Here is a 14,419-nt window from a genome sequence, read left to right as displayed (position 1 = left end):
TATTTTTCAAACACTTGTTGTTGTCTCTATCTTTCTGAGAAAATAAAAGTCAAGTTAGTTACTATGTGTAATTTAGATTAAATTCTAGTTAAGCGGCTGTAACATCTTTGTTTCTTCGTTAAAAAATTACCTTTTAGAGAATTGAGGTGAACTATAGGAGTTGTTTTGCTCAATTGGTGGCCAATACAGTGTCTAAAAGTCCTGAATCTTTTTCTAGTTTTCATAACATGTTTTTTTATGATATCTTGTTGTTGGTTTATCTCTGAAAATCTAAACTTTTTTGCACCAAGAATTCCCTTAAGAAATTTAAAAATATCAAAATTATTATTTAGAGATCAGCACACAATAAATCTTTTTGCAACCAAATTAATCTGATTGAGATACTCCTTTTCCAGTCTTAAAAATGACTGTAGGAAGAGAAAGCCTTCTAGAAGAAAATCATAATGTTGCTGAGAACTATCATATTTCAGAAAATATAGGTAATGGTAATAACAAAAACATTCATGGAAATCAACCTAAATTACATTCCAAAAAATTCAATCCCTTTATCAAATATCAGAAACATGAACCACATCGACCAGCACCTAGTGTACCAAATCCAAAACTTATTAAACATCGTGATCATGGAAATCTGGATAAAATTGGAAAGAAAAACCCACAAAAAGAACATGAACAAGGAATTCATTCTAAATTACTGAAAAAAAATTCATGGTGGAGTGGTCGTAAAAAGGAGTCAAATGTACCTGCAGCTACAACGTCAGTGGTTACAACTGTTGTTAAACCTCAAGAAATTTTACAAGATTTTAATACCTCACCAATGAAAGATTTTATCTCAGAACAACAACAGCAACAACAACATAAACAATCGCTACAACATCATATGCAACTCACTCATGTAGAAAAAAAAAATTTACCAAGAACCAAAAGTTGGTTTTCAAAAAGTCATAATAGATCACCTTCTTTGGTACTACAATCTGGAGCATCAAGTGAAAGTGAAGATCAATTGGACTTATTATCAACAGAATCAACAGAACAGAACGCAAATAATTTAACAAATTTAATTAAAAGATTAGAGGAAGATGATAGTATACCAATAGTTTTTAGTCAATATTCTGGAGAATCAGTTTTCAAAAGAAATATATCAACACCAACAATTTTTAAAACTCAAGTTTCAAAATTTCATAAATTTGATAAATTTGAAGAAAGTTCATATAATTTATGGAATGTTTGGACAATAGATGAAGAAACAAATCAAAAAAAAATTGAAAGATTAATTGAATGTAAATCTGATTTTATTGAATTTTTTAAAAATTTTAATTATTCAAAATGTTTTATAATGAAAAGTAATTTAGTTCCAAATATTTTACAATTTAAAAATGGTTATTTAGTTAAATTAAAATTATTACATGGTAAAACTTCAACCAACACAGAATTAGGATTAAATTTATTTATGAAATGTTGTAAATATTCAATTTTAAATAGTATACCAAATAATTCAATTAAAATTAATGTTTGTGGTTTTACTTATCATAAAAAAAGGCAATTAACACAAATTGTTTTATGGATTCATCCTATTTTAAATATGTCTTTTGATATATCTAATCAAGTAAAATTATTGATTAAATCTTTTAATTTTGGTCATAATTTAAATAAAATTACTTTGGTTGATATAAATAATAATTCTAAAACTGTCGTGAGTGTTGATGTGATGGAATAAAAAAGCTTACTTTTGATTTTGAATGATGAAAGTAATTGAAAAATTAAAGGTTTAAATTTTTAGCTTGTTGTATAGTTTAACCATTGATTCATTCTAACTCATAAGTTACTGTTGAATGTAAAACAATATTTTCTTACTGTATAATAATGTGATTATTTTTTTGCAGCCATATTTTGTCTTGATTGGTAGCAGTATGCATCAGAAATTTCAAAGATGAAGTACAATATAATAGACATACTATTCTTCCTTAATCAACCAAATGAATGTGTGGTATTTTGTTGAGAGTATCAAAAGCTCAATATGCTGAAGTGTCCTGTATTCCAAATTTATCTGCAGTAAATGAAAAGAATTTTCCTCACCAAAAATGGGAAACAAATGATAAATCAATCATTAATCATTTTACAAATCAAGGTTCCAAAGTTAAATCACTAAGCAAACAACAAATATACAAATTGAACAACTTGGACAACTTACGATTGTTAAACTCTCAATTATCAAAGATCAAAAATAATGTCAAAATTTCGGCAAATGAAAAGACTAACAAAATTACAGAAGTTCAATCCAAAATCAATGAAATTACAAAAGAAGATCAAGACGAAATTAAGAAGAACGACTTCGATGAGTTGATATACAAAACATCAAATAGAGGGCCCAATTATCTAAACTATACAAAGTTCAAACATGATGGCTCATATTTTCAATTATTTTCAGCAATTTTATCGTTAAGGCAACCTTTTACCAAACAACCTATCTTCAAAGATGAATTTGTTTTACAATTTAATGGTGAATTGTACAACTCTGAGTGTATGGACAGTAATGATACTCAATTTATTATCGAATGTTTACATTCAAATTTAAAAGATACAAGTGATAGAAAGTCAGCAATTTTGAAGACTTTAAATTCCTTAAACGGGGAGTGGGCGATTATTTTGATTGACTTGGTAAATGATAAAATTTATTTTGCTAGAGACGCTATTGGATGTCGATCTTTGTGCTATGATATTACTGATGATGGGTTATATATCAGTTCTAATTCAACTCTTGGCTTTTTTGAATGTCTGAATTCTGCATATGAATATGATTTAAAAAGCGGAGAGATGAACGTTGTACAATTACTTAACTTGCCAGAGCCAACTTTTGAGCAAGTGGACAACGAGCAAGTGATAATGAATGAGCTACGTCAAAGATTATCACACTCAACAAAAATTCGTTATGAGTCTATACATCCTTTGACTTGTCTGGAAAATGAAAGCAAACTAGCTGTATTATTTAGTGGTGGGCTTGATTGTACAATTATAGCAAGACTTCTATGTGAATCGATTAGTGAAGGAAATAAGGATTCATCGATTGATCTACTATCAGTTGGATTCGAAAACCCAAGGACAAAGGAGCTACCGACTTCAAGTCCTGATAGAAAATTAGCTATCAAATCATGGTTTCATTTATGCAAGTTATTTCCTCATTTAAAAATTAATTTGGTTGAAATCGATGTTGATTATTCAAGTTGGTTAATTCATAAGTCTAGAGTAAGAGAATTAATGTTTCCATGTAATACAGAGATGGATTTATCTATTGCAATAGCTTTTTATTTTGCTTCTTCAATTTTACCAGATTTGACAGTTCAAAAGAAATTGAATGAATACAATGTCGATTGGGAAATTTTTGAGCAAAACCAGAGAAAATATATCGATATCACAACTAAATATGTATCCTCAGCAAAAGTGCTATTTAGTGGACTAGGTGCTGATGAATTATTTGCCGGATATTCAAGACATGAAGGAATTTTCAACATCTTAGGGGATTCAAATTACGAAGAATTAGCGCAATCTTTAAATTACGATATTCAAATCATTCATGTAAGAAATTTGGGTAGAGATGATAGAGTTATTAATTGTTGGGGTAAAGAATTAAGATATCCTTATTTAGATGAAGATTTTATTAAATGGGTGATTTCAGCCATACCGCCTCAATTGAAACTCAAATATATAAAAGTCAACGATAAAAAAGGAATAGAAAAGCTTCAATTTACTAGAAAATACATTTTAAGAGAATTAGCAAAAGATTTGGGAATGGACTGGATTTCTAACGAATTGAAAAGAGCAATTCAATTTGGTGCTAAGAGTGCAAAATTGGAAATTGGACAAAATAAATCAAAAGGTACAGATTCTTTATAGATTTCATGATATAATGTCATCGTATATGAAAAATTTCATCTTTTCCTGGACAGTTAGCATCTAGATCCTTTTGAGAATCATACTGGTGTCCACAATAGAAACAATAGAAATGAATGTTTCTCAAATAGTCTAGAGCTTGAGATGTTTTCTCTTCTATTTCTACTTGATCCATTTTTTCAAAAATATCCAATCGTGCTTTCAACTTCAACCTTTCAGCCTGGCTATGCAGCGAATCTCTCAAGTGCTTTTTGATTTCTAGTTCTTCAACATATTGTCTCCATAATAAGTTAACATCTTCAATTCCATAATCACCATTCAAATATTTCTCGCATTCACCACTGATATCAAAGCATAGTTTCAATATCCTCCTAAGAATTTTTGAGTTTTTTGACAACCTTAAAAGGTCGATATTGGATAATTTTATTGTTTGATATTGCTCCTCTGAGTAACCTACTATTGAAGGTGATGTTAGCATTCCCACGCCACGTTTTTTGATCCAAGTTGAGATTGGTATTGGCTCCTTGATAAAAGGCTTTACACTGTCGCTTTGAATTGGACCTAATGAGTCTCCCACATTAAACCCCATTTTTTTCATCATGGACAATCCTATTGAATTAGGATTTGTTTCAAAAAGTGATCGATCAAGCATTGGAAAGTTTTGCTCTTCCAAAAGTGGATTTCCTTCCTCAATGATACTGGGCTCTGCATCAGGATGGACATTATCTTGACAAATATTGCTTCCTTCAAAGTTAGTAGTGGCATCTGTGGTAGGAATTTGTGAAGTAATTGAGACAGGTGGTTTGAAGAGTTTCTTAGTTTTGGGTCTACTAAGAGCCAACTCTTTTCCATCTATGTGAGAACTTTTACTATTGTCGTCCTCTTCAAATACATTTTTCTTCTTGATGACCATGAACCCATTAAGGTTGCAAAAATTTAGTGATAATATTTCTTAATTCAGTCTTTCACGCGATTTGAAAAATTACGCGAATTAACTGGATCCAAACTACAGTGAACATCATCCATACACACTTCTTAGGATGCTACCGCATAAAAGAGCCAATTCCCCTTTCACATCCAATCCAGTATCAAGAGTGGCTTCTTCTGCTCGATTGAATCAATTGAATCAAGATTCTAGAGGTAATTTAAATTCATCTATACCATCTACACCATCATACATAACCTCATCCTTGAATCCTACTAAAAATATACCAACAACTAATGAAAATATATCAAGTAAGATACGAACGGAGGAAGACTTGAAAGCATTCAATAATTTACCTATTGTCACAATACTAGATGAGTTCAAGCAATTGCTAGCCGGTATGTCTGATGATATCATCAACTACAGAGATGTTGATTTCTATACCAATTTAGAAAGAATTATTAAAGTCAATACAAATTTACAAAGTGAAGTCTATGAATTGAGTAGGCATAAAGAGCGTGGAGAAAAACTATCGAAGTTAACTAAAACAAATGAGGTTCTCGACGATAAATTAAAATCAAATTTGAAAAAACTATTGGAATTTAGATCACAATTGAAAAAATTACCAAAACTACCTCAGACAGAATCATCTTTGGCCAATGATAAAACCACGATTTCAAATGCATCAGACATTGATGTCAATAAAATTCTAGATTATGCAATGAAACTAGCAAAATTCACGAAAGCACCAGCTGCAGTGGGGAACATGGCAAATCACATTCATCCAAATAATTACATATGGCCGGCAGAAGATTCCTTAAGACGAGGTATGCTTGCTATGAGCTCCTTACAAGGAAACGAGATCATTGAATTTGAGTTAAACGATGGTGAGAAGAAAGAGGATGAAGAGGACATAAAGATGAGTGAGGAAAAACCAATGGAGGAAAAAACTCCTAAAAATCGAAATTCAAATAGTTACAATAACGAAATCAAGCCAAAGGCAGAAGACCCACAATTAGATTTGAATTTAGATTTATTTGATCCCGATGACGAATATTCCGATTAATTTTTGAACACCAATTAGATGTGCATTGAAGTTTTTGTATTTACAGTCTATATAATTCTTCAATCAATCTTAATTATCTTGACTTCCCAAACAATTCACTTGGGTGTTTAAATGTTCCGGTAGCTTTTTCCCCACCTAATATACAATCCAATTCTAATTGTTTTGAGTATTTTTTACCACTTGATAAATGATCTCTTACCAAGTCAGCTAAGCCTTGAATAAAAATCTCATTCCCATTCATAGACTCAGCTCGTTTTATCTTTTCTGGGTTTTCGACTTCTTCGTTTAATTCAATGTCCAACTCATGTAAAGTTTCAATATGATCTGATGTGAAAGCTATTGGTACCAAAACAATTCCTTTAACATCGTCCCTTTTTTCTAATTTTTTGACTATTTTATCAGTTTGACCTCCAAGCCAAGGTTTTGGTCCAACTTGTGATTGCCATACTAATCTATAAGGATTGCTGAAATTTAAAGTTTCCATAACTTTATACACCGTCGCAGCTACTTCTGCTGGATATGAATCACCTAAATTAACTATATCCATAGGTAATGAATGAGCAGAAAATAAAATTATCACCTCGTCTCTTACTTCCGGTGGGAACTCTGCTAACTTTTCCTTGATATTGTTGGCAAAAGCTTGTATTAAACCAAATTGTTGTGGCCATCTATCAATAACAGACCATTCAATTGACCTCTCAGGATCATGTATTAAAGTTTGTCTATATAACTCATTTATTGATGATCCGGTTGTGGAGTATGAGAATTGAGGATATTGGGAAAATGCAACAGCTCGTTTGATTCCATCTTTCTGCATTTCAGCCAAAGTTTCTTCTGTCAATGGTTTAGCATACCTAAAAGCAACATAGGGTTTGTGAGGAGCAGTTTCAGGATGTGTTTTGTCTAGTATTTCACACACTTTTGAACATTGATATTCTGACCATTTTCTGATTGGAGAACCACCCCCAATTTCTTCATAGTGTTCCTCTATAGTTGGAGTACGTCTCCATGCTATGAATTTACCCAACGGTTTTTGAAAAGGCCCAAATGGTATCAAGTCTCCATCTTGAAATAATCTTAATAAAAAATCATAGGTTTCTTCTTTCTTGGATGGTCCTCCCATGTTCATAAACACTATACCAGTCGGCGATTTTGTAGTTGAAGCTCCCAATGTTGAGTTTAGTCTTGTGAAAATTTTATATCCTTGTGACCTCATTGAAAGGTTTCTGGGTATTTTTGAATATATTGCCATGATAAATATCTAGTATTTGATCACCAATCGATTACAAATTATGAAGTGAGTTTAAGACGAATTTAATTCAACAGACTATAAGTTCTTTCAGGTGACTCAATGGGTGATTGACGTAAGTACTGTTTTTAAATATATTGCGGCAGTCGATCATTACACAAAATCTAGGTATTAAAGAAAATATGAGATCAGATTTGAAATTTTGAGAATATTAGTAAATAGTAGCAAGTATAACTAAATTGAATGTTACTGACAACTTTTTCAGAAGACAACTCGAGAGTTCATAAGGCAAAATTAAAATTTTGTGAGCATTTAAAGTACATAAATAATTCTTCACAGATTCTCAATTTACAGTGCAAACTTAACCGGTGAACTAGGCTTCTCAATTAGTGTAACTTATGCTTTTGAGTTTCATTTTGAATTTCTTCTTTGATTTGTTCCTTTCTTCTCTCAAAAATTTCATTGATCTCATCCCTAAAATTGGTGAAAGCACTTTTCAAACCATCAAAATCATCATCATCAATAAATTGACGTCTTTTTATTGACTCCCAAGCTTTATTTAATAAATGAATATCTTCATCGATTTCATGTTTATCAAAATTTTGAAATACATCCAATGATGGTACTCCAAGCGTTGGAGAATCATAATTCTTCTCCAACTTGCTTTGTATCGCATTAGTAACAACTTCTTTCTCTTCGTTAGATAGTTTTGAATTGATTCTGTTTAAAGGTGGTTTTTCACTGTCTGGTTTTGCCAGTTTAAATTTAAAATATTTAGCAAACGGACCGGAATAAATGAAGAAAGTAAATCCTGTTATCCAAAGTAACCAATAATTAACGGTACTCCAACATGTCAAAGATTTCCCGAAATCTAGTATAACAAAAGGTTGAACCAAAAATCCAAATGCTACTTGGGTGGAGATCCAGCTTACTATGTTATAAATTCTTTTAGATGGTTTGGGGGTTTTACCATCGCTTTCTAAAAAATAAGGTCTAATGTTCCTTCTATAAATTTTACCAACGGTTTGCAATAATGCACCCAACACAAATGTCAAATAATAGCCCGGTCTGGTTCCATGCCAAAATGCACTAGTGGCAAATGTAAACACAGTGCTTTTAAACCCAGGTTTTTTACCCTTTTTTGCAACTCTCAAATAAACATAATGTTTCAACCATTTATTTGTATTTTGGTTCCACGCTTCTAGACACTCGTGAACATTTTGGCCCAATTCAAAAGCTATGGGATCAATGTTTTGAACTCTGTTCCATTTAAATTTATCTGTTTTCGGATCAATTCCATTGTATCCTATTCCACATAATATACATGCACCTTCTGCAATTAACCAAATTGCATAATATTTCAACCTGTATGAGAATCCCAAAAAATACATATAAATCACCCGCCATAAGAATCCATGTTTATTTTTATACGCGGATGTGAACATGTAATCAGTTTCAACATATTTTGGTGCTTGAAACAATAAAATGGCCCAAAAGATGCCCTGACTTAATTTCGAGAAAGCTTCAAACCCACTTCTTGGTATCTTCCTTTTTCTAATTCTTCCGGGTCTTTTTTCTTCTGGTACATCATCAAATAAAGTTGCATGAATAAATTTGTCATAATCAGCGTAATCGAAAGCTGGACCAGTCAATAATGAAGCATAAAAAAACACATACCCTATGAAGGGCAATATGTTTGGATGTTTGTAGATAGCTCTGGACTTGTTATATTCACTTAGTGCATCTTGTGGTTGTTTTCCGTCATATATGCTCCAACCGAAAGCTGACAATTTCATCACAAGGATCATCTGAGCACCCGTGATATCAATTACCTTTGGATCATATTCAGCAAAAAATTGTAAATGAACATGACTATAGAACATGTGTGCCATTAAAAAAAAGAAGTTTACCCAAGGCATACTTGGAGTTCTTAGATATCTTGTTATAAAATATGAGCCCAACGATGAAATTAGCAAAGTTCCCAACCCTGCTCTTAAATCACAAATAGCAAATACATAAAACGACGAAACTAATACATTATAAAGGTTTTTGAAAAAATATTGTTGATCTGGTATTCTTTTAAATATTATCCCAAAAGGATATGAAAGTAATGTACATATCAAAATTTTTAAACTTGCTTCGTCTAAACCTACAATGTCCAGCAATTGCTTTATTTGAGCTTGTATGAGAGCCCTCATGCCTATTGCGAATGGTAATTTGATTTGTTGATGATCAATTGGGTTGTCAAGAAGGGATAAATGCTATATCGATCAAGTTTAAGATTACTTTTCTGATTTAGGAATGCGGCTCTACTTAAATGTGCTTATTCGATTGCGGCTCAGTTTCCGTTTTCAGATCTACAGGTGTTAATTTGGACTCTAGATTATGATTTTTATTTTGAATTTGATACTACAGAACTGTTAAGAGCATTGAAAACAGTACCTCAATAAGGAAAATATTTATTACCAACTACTTAGCTTCAACTATTTGATATCCTTCTTTTAAAGTTTCAGTTATAGTCTCATTATTTTTATTATTACCAATATTTTCCAAAACAAAAGCAACATCCTTCCATTCTTTTTCATTCTTCACTTTAGATAATCTTGCCAATAACTTTTCACTCAATTGTTTTTGATGACGTTCTTTCTCAACAAATCCAACCAAAAATTTCATAATTCGTTTGAATTCTTCTTGCTCTAAATTTTCGTCAAATGACAAGCCGCTGAAAATATCAATAAAACTGTTGTAAATCGCATTATCTTTCGTTGCCAACTCAGCAAAAAATAATTTACACATATCACTAATACTTTGATCTGAATGTTCCAAACATTTGGCCATGGATGATAACTGTCCTTTCACTTTCACTTGCCCTGCTAAGATTAAAAATGTTACTGTCATTAAACATGTTTTCTGCACTGTTAAGTCTTCATCACTCAAACGACGATATATATTATCCGTATTTTCATCAATCAATCTATTGAAACTGACCGCTAAATCACCCAAACCCAAGACACAGTTACATCTAATAATTGGATCTTTCGACTCTTCCATAATTTTTAAAAGCATTGGTAAATTCTCTTCACAGTAGATGGATGAAATACACATCAATTTCACTAAACACAAGGTAGCTTGTCTTTGCAACAATGTGTTGTTGTATTGATTTAAGTTGGAACAAATATTTCTTACTAATTGACCAAACCCTTTCAAAATTGATGTCTCACCATATAAAAATTCTCGTTCTTTAACGTGGATTATAGCATCAGCAAAGTCATCTTCCGACGTTCCACCAATCATTTCCAATTCATTATCAGGATTTTCTTCTCCATCCTCTTCATTTGCTTGTGTGTCTTTTGCTTCTGTGGCTAGCTTTTTCTTCTTAAATTGACCTTCAAGATTTTCAAGATATACTATACTCTTTATTGCAATATGGCCAACTAAGAATAGTAGTTGAGATAATGACATACTTTTCAGCTCCTCGTCATCCATCAAAAACACCTTTTTAGACTTCTCTTGAATCAAAGTTGAACAAACGAGTGCTGGGTCAGAAGATATTTTGAATATTGCATTCAAAGCTTGCTCAGCAACAGAAAACCATTCGGGGTTGGTAGTGTATAACTTCAATGTATCGACCAACTTCCCTACCGCTTTGATTTCTTCCTCAGTTTTTCCTGAAGCATTGCCCCTAATGAAGGTGGGAAAACGCTTTAATGCTATACATGTGCATCGACATAATTCATAATCTGATTTTCCTTTCTCTCCCAAACCGATATTTAATAAGGATGATAACCCCTGTTTCATAATTGTCGGATCTTCTAATGCTAGCATCGCTAGTACCTGAATTGCTCCTCTCCTTTGTTTTCGAACTTTTGATTCATCATCCACTTGGGCACTATAAACTTGCCACAATACTTGTATCACCTCACTATTCTTGAATTTATTCTCATATATTAAACCTAGCAATTTTTCCAAGGAAGCTAAATCGGCTAATGACGCATCATATGTTAATTCAATCAAGTTCTTTGCAACATGAGTAGCCTTTTCAAGGTTGGTACCACTCGGAGCAGTTAAAAATAATGTGACATAGCAGTCAATCAAATGTGACGCAACGGATTTTCCTTCCTCTGACGAACCTTTAATCCACACCAAATGAAGCATTTTTCTTATTCCATCTTGCGAGTTTTCAATTCCATAAACATCTGTTAAAACCAAAAAGTCCATCGAGTCAATTGATTCGTTCTTGTTTTTCGAAAACAATAACTTTGATACAACAGACACACCATTATGTATTAATTCAATGAATTCAACAGCATCTTTATAAAATTCAAGTTTTAGTTTAACTCTTGCCAAAACAGCCCTATCAGGTAATTTATCCACAATTGATTGAAAACTGTTTTCGTTAATGTCATCTTGGTTGGGGTCGTTAGCGTTATCTTCATTAATTTCATTATCGTAGTCGTCATTATCATTATTAATATCATCGTTACTGTTGTTTGTGTTTTTCTCTTTACCGAGACTAACCAGTGAAATGTCCATTTGGACTTCATCATGATCTAGTATCTCGTCGACTTCTTCATTTGCATTCGATTGAGAACTGACTTTTGGTAAATACCGTTCTACGTCTGCTTCTGCTTCAACTAATTTCTCCTTCCAAAACGATAAGTTAAGTTGAGTACCGTGAACACCCTGAAATTGATGATTCATGATCAATTTACCTATCAATTTAATAGCATTTCTTCTAACAAATCCACTTTTATCATCCAAAGCCCTCACGGCTAATTTCATTATCTTTTTTCTTCTAGCATTCATCTTAACTTTCAATTCAGCAATTTTAGTAAATGACTGATATGCTTTACACCTGACAAATGTATTTCCATCTAAAAATCTTTCTTGCAATAAATCTAATAATTTGTCAAGTTGTTGATTGTTGTTCCTGGTTAGATCGTCTTCATCATCCATGGATTTTTGCATGTTTTTAATAATGCTAACCACAACGTTACCGCACGATTCTATGACTGCACATCTCAATGATTGATTGGTGTTTGATAACAACTGTGAAATACTGGTCATTTGCCTTAAAATTAGCAACGGACTTAATTCTGAAAGTTTGACTAAAAAATCGGCAAATGCTTTTGGTCCATTTGTATCATTCGCATTAAATCGGGTTTGAGCAATTTCTCTTAAAATTTCTTCTGTCAATTGTGTATGATCATATTTTGCGGAAAGTTTGTTCAAAAATTGAGCAACAAATTGTGGAAGATGTGAGTAAAAAGCTAGACATTGAACTAAGGAATGTTTCAAAATTTTTCCATGTCCATGGTCAGATACAGCAATGCATAAATCCTCTATTATCAATAACTTCAATCCTTCAATTTTCATTCTTTCCGGGCTTTCTAAAAAGTTTATGATTGGTCTTGAAAATAATTCAATGAAGGCATCTTTTTCTGGACTCGTCACAAATATTTTATTTAATTCTAAATTCAATATGGTTTTAACTGCAACTAGTCCGTTCTCCACCTCGGTACAATTTGACTCCCATTTGGCTCTAAGTTCTTTGGGCACTGAATTTTTTGTTTTGGCTACTCCAATTTGTGAAAAATCTTCTTTGCCTAGCTGCTTCAATAAAACAAACATTAAGTAACCATATCTTTCCATTGTGGACTTGACTTGGTCTAAAGATTCATGAAAATCTTCTTCCTTTAAAAGCTGCGCGTACTGCTGTGCTATGATATTGACTGAGGAAACGATTAGGTAGGCCAACTGCTGCTGCTGTTTTGAAGGTAGCTCTTTGAAGCCATGTGTTACTTCTATAAGTTCTTCAAGTAAATCCTCATTGGTCGTGATTACCTCTGGATTGTTCGCCAATGACTCTATGAGCGATTCGATTGTAGACGCTATATCCGGTACATTTATCTCATAATCTTTGTCTATGTCAAATGAGTTGAAGTACGACGCGAGATTGAACTCCATATTGCATTTGTTGTAAGTATTGAGTATCGATTCAAAGTAAATCAAAAATGTAAACAAAGATTTTAAATGAAATGTGAAACTACACAAAATTATCTCAAACACTAAATTTAACACATAAAATTGTGAATTAAAGGATTAGAAAAAAAGAATACATTCACAACGTTATCTACAATTCGTTATATTACTATTTCATTTCATCATATTACGGTGATAAACTAATCTCTCAATTTCGCATAACCTTTGACAATAGCATGTTGTGTTCCTTTTTTTTGATCTTCAATAGCTCCTAGCAAATCCTTCAACACTATAGAGTTACCTGATCTGACTTCTCTATATCTTAGTCCATTATCTCCTCTTATTGCTATGATCGGACTTTGCCTGTTTTTAACTCCGTTGCTTCCTTTATCAAAATCTGCTCCACTTGAATTCCCACCTCCAGCATTCATCCAACTATACTTCTTCTTACCCATGGTCATCATAGACGCAGTGGCGTTGGCAGCTCTGTGCATAGAATCTTCAGCGCCAGCTTTTCCATCATTATTTTCTTCGTTTGTTGAATCATGTGAACTTTTTTCCAAACCTAATGCTAATCTTTTTTGAACTCTTTTTTCTTCCATTTCTTTTTGTCTCAATGCCATATTTCTCAACTCTCGACTCACACCTGATCTTTGAAAAGACGATGATGAAGAGGATGAAGATGTATTTTTTTTGGTAGAAGATGTCACAATACCTCTTCTTCTATGGCGTGATAGTATCAAGGTTTTGCTGGCTATATGGGCAATCCAATTCTCACAAGCGGCTGAAATTAGATTTAACATGTCTCCGTCTTCTAAAAAATTTTGGTTTATTTGACGAGTTTTAGCTATTTTATCAATGAAAGCAGCTAAATGATATGGATTCAAAAATGGCGTAGTCTTTGATGTAGTAGTAAAAGATGGTCTATCTTGAAGACCCTCAAACCTTCTTGATTGTTGTTGTTGTAAAAGCAATTCTTCTTCTCTCTGTATATCGACACCCGCCGCTGCAATTGCATCATTTAATTTGGATGTATCTTGTTTTTCCTGCTCTTGCTGTGTTTTAGTTTCAGACACATTAGGCACGGATGATAGTCCTGTACCTGATTGTAACTGAATAGTCGCTAGGTTTGAAGGCTGATTTAAATTATTTTGGGTTTGAATAATATTCATTGAACTTTGAATATCTGGATCTTCAGTGACATTTTGACCATTTGGTTTAAATTTCTTCGTATTGTTCGGACCGGCTTGATCTTGTATTTGTCTTTTCTGTGATAAGGCATCGGAAGGATCAGACATTGAACAAACGG

General features: G+C 32.6%; 8 protein-coding genes across 8 annotated transcripts; 3 read left to right on the top strand and 5 right to left on the bottom strand. All coding sequences in view use genetic code 12, as the record gives it.

Annotated features, from left to right (window-relative positions):
* Positions 1–403: 403 nt before the first annotated feature.
* Positions 404–1,717, top strand: KGF55_001448 (uncharacterized protein; the record flags this gene model as incomplete). Its single annotated transcript, XM_051756025.1, has 1 exon — positions 404–1,717. The coding sequence occupies one exon, from the start codon at positions 404–406 to the stop codon at positions 1,715–1,717; it is 1,314 nt and encodes a 437-aa protein (XP_051615759.1).
* A 263-nt stretch (positions 1,718–1,980) lies between these two features.
* KGF55_001447 (putative asparagine synthase) lies at positions 1,981–3,891 on the top strand (the record flags this gene model as incomplete). The annotated part of the gene is made up of 1 exon (XM_051756024.1): positions 1,981–3,891. The coding sequence occupies one exon, from the start codon at positions 1,981–1,983 to the stop codon at positions 3,889–3,891; it is 1,911 nt and encodes a 636-aa protein (XP_051615758.1).
* Positions 3,892–3,907: 16 nt separating this feature from the next.
* Positions 3,908–4,801, bottom strand: KGF55_001446 (uncharacterized protein; the record flags this gene model as incomplete). The annotated part of the gene is made up of 1 exon (XM_051756022.1): positions 3,908–4,801. One exon carries the CDS (start codon positions 4,799–4,801, stop codon positions 3,908–3,910), a length of 894 nt encoding a protein of 297 aa, XP_051615757.1.
* Positions 4,802–4,928: 127 nt separating this feature from the next.
* MED4 (Med4p) lies at positions 4,929–5,879 on the top strand (the record flags this gene model as incomplete). Its single annotated transcript, XM_051756021.1, has 1 exon — positions 4,929–5,879. One exon carries the CDS (start codon positions 4,929–4,931, stop codon positions 5,877–5,879), a length of 951 nt encoding a protein of 316 aa, XP_051615756.1.
* Positions 5,880–5,952: 73 nt separating this feature from the next.
* On the bottom strand, positions 5,953–7,095 carry HEM15 (ferrochelatase; the record flags this gene model as incomplete). The annotated part of the gene is made up of 1 exon (XM_051756020.1): positions 5,953–7,095. The coding sequence occupies one exon, from the start codon at positions 7,093–7,095 to the stop codon at positions 5,953–5,955; it is 1,143 nt and encodes a 380-aa protein (XP_051615755.1).
* A 419-nt stretch (positions 7,096–7,514) lies between these two features.
* Positions 7,515–9,326, bottom strand: LPT1 (lysophospholipid acyltransferase; the record flags this gene model as incomplete). The annotated part of the gene is made up of 1 exon (XM_051756019.1): positions 7,515–9,326. The coding sequence occupies one exon, from the start codon at positions 9,324–9,326 to the stop codon at positions 7,515–7,517; it is 1,812 nt and encodes a 603-aa protein (XP_051615754.1).
* A 271-nt stretch (positions 9,327–9,597) lies between these two features.
* On the bottom strand, positions 9,598–13,095 carry YCS4 (condensin subunit; the record flags this gene model as incomplete). The annotated part of the gene is made up of 1 exon (XM_051756018.1): positions 9,598–13,095. The coding sequence occupies one exon, from the start codon at positions 13,093–13,095 to the stop codon at positions 9,598–9,600; it is 3,498 nt and encodes a 1,165-aa protein (XP_051615753.1).
* A 215-nt stretch (positions 13,096–13,310) lies between these two features.
* TAF4 (Taf4p) lies at positions 13,311–14,408 on the bottom strand (the record flags this gene model as incomplete). Its single annotated transcript, XM_051756017.1, has 1 exon — positions 13,311–14,408. The coding sequence occupies one exon, from the start codon at positions 14,406–14,408 to the stop codon at positions 13,311–13,313; it is 1,098 nt and encodes a 365-aa protein (XP_051615752.1).
* Between the last annotated feature and the right edge of the window lie 11 nt (positions 14,409–14,419).

Source organism: Candida pseudojiufengensis (assembly GCF_024610245.1).
Source record: "Candida pseudojiufengensis strain CBS 10847 chromosome Unknown scaffold9, whole genome shotgun sequence".
NCBI lineage: Eukaryota > Fungi > Ascomycota > Pichiomycetes > Serinales > Debaryomycetaceae > Lodderomyces > Lodderomyces pseudojiufengensis.
The sequence above is the reverse complement of the archived record's forward strand: the minus strand, read 5'-3'. Positions and strand labels throughout refer to the sequence as shown.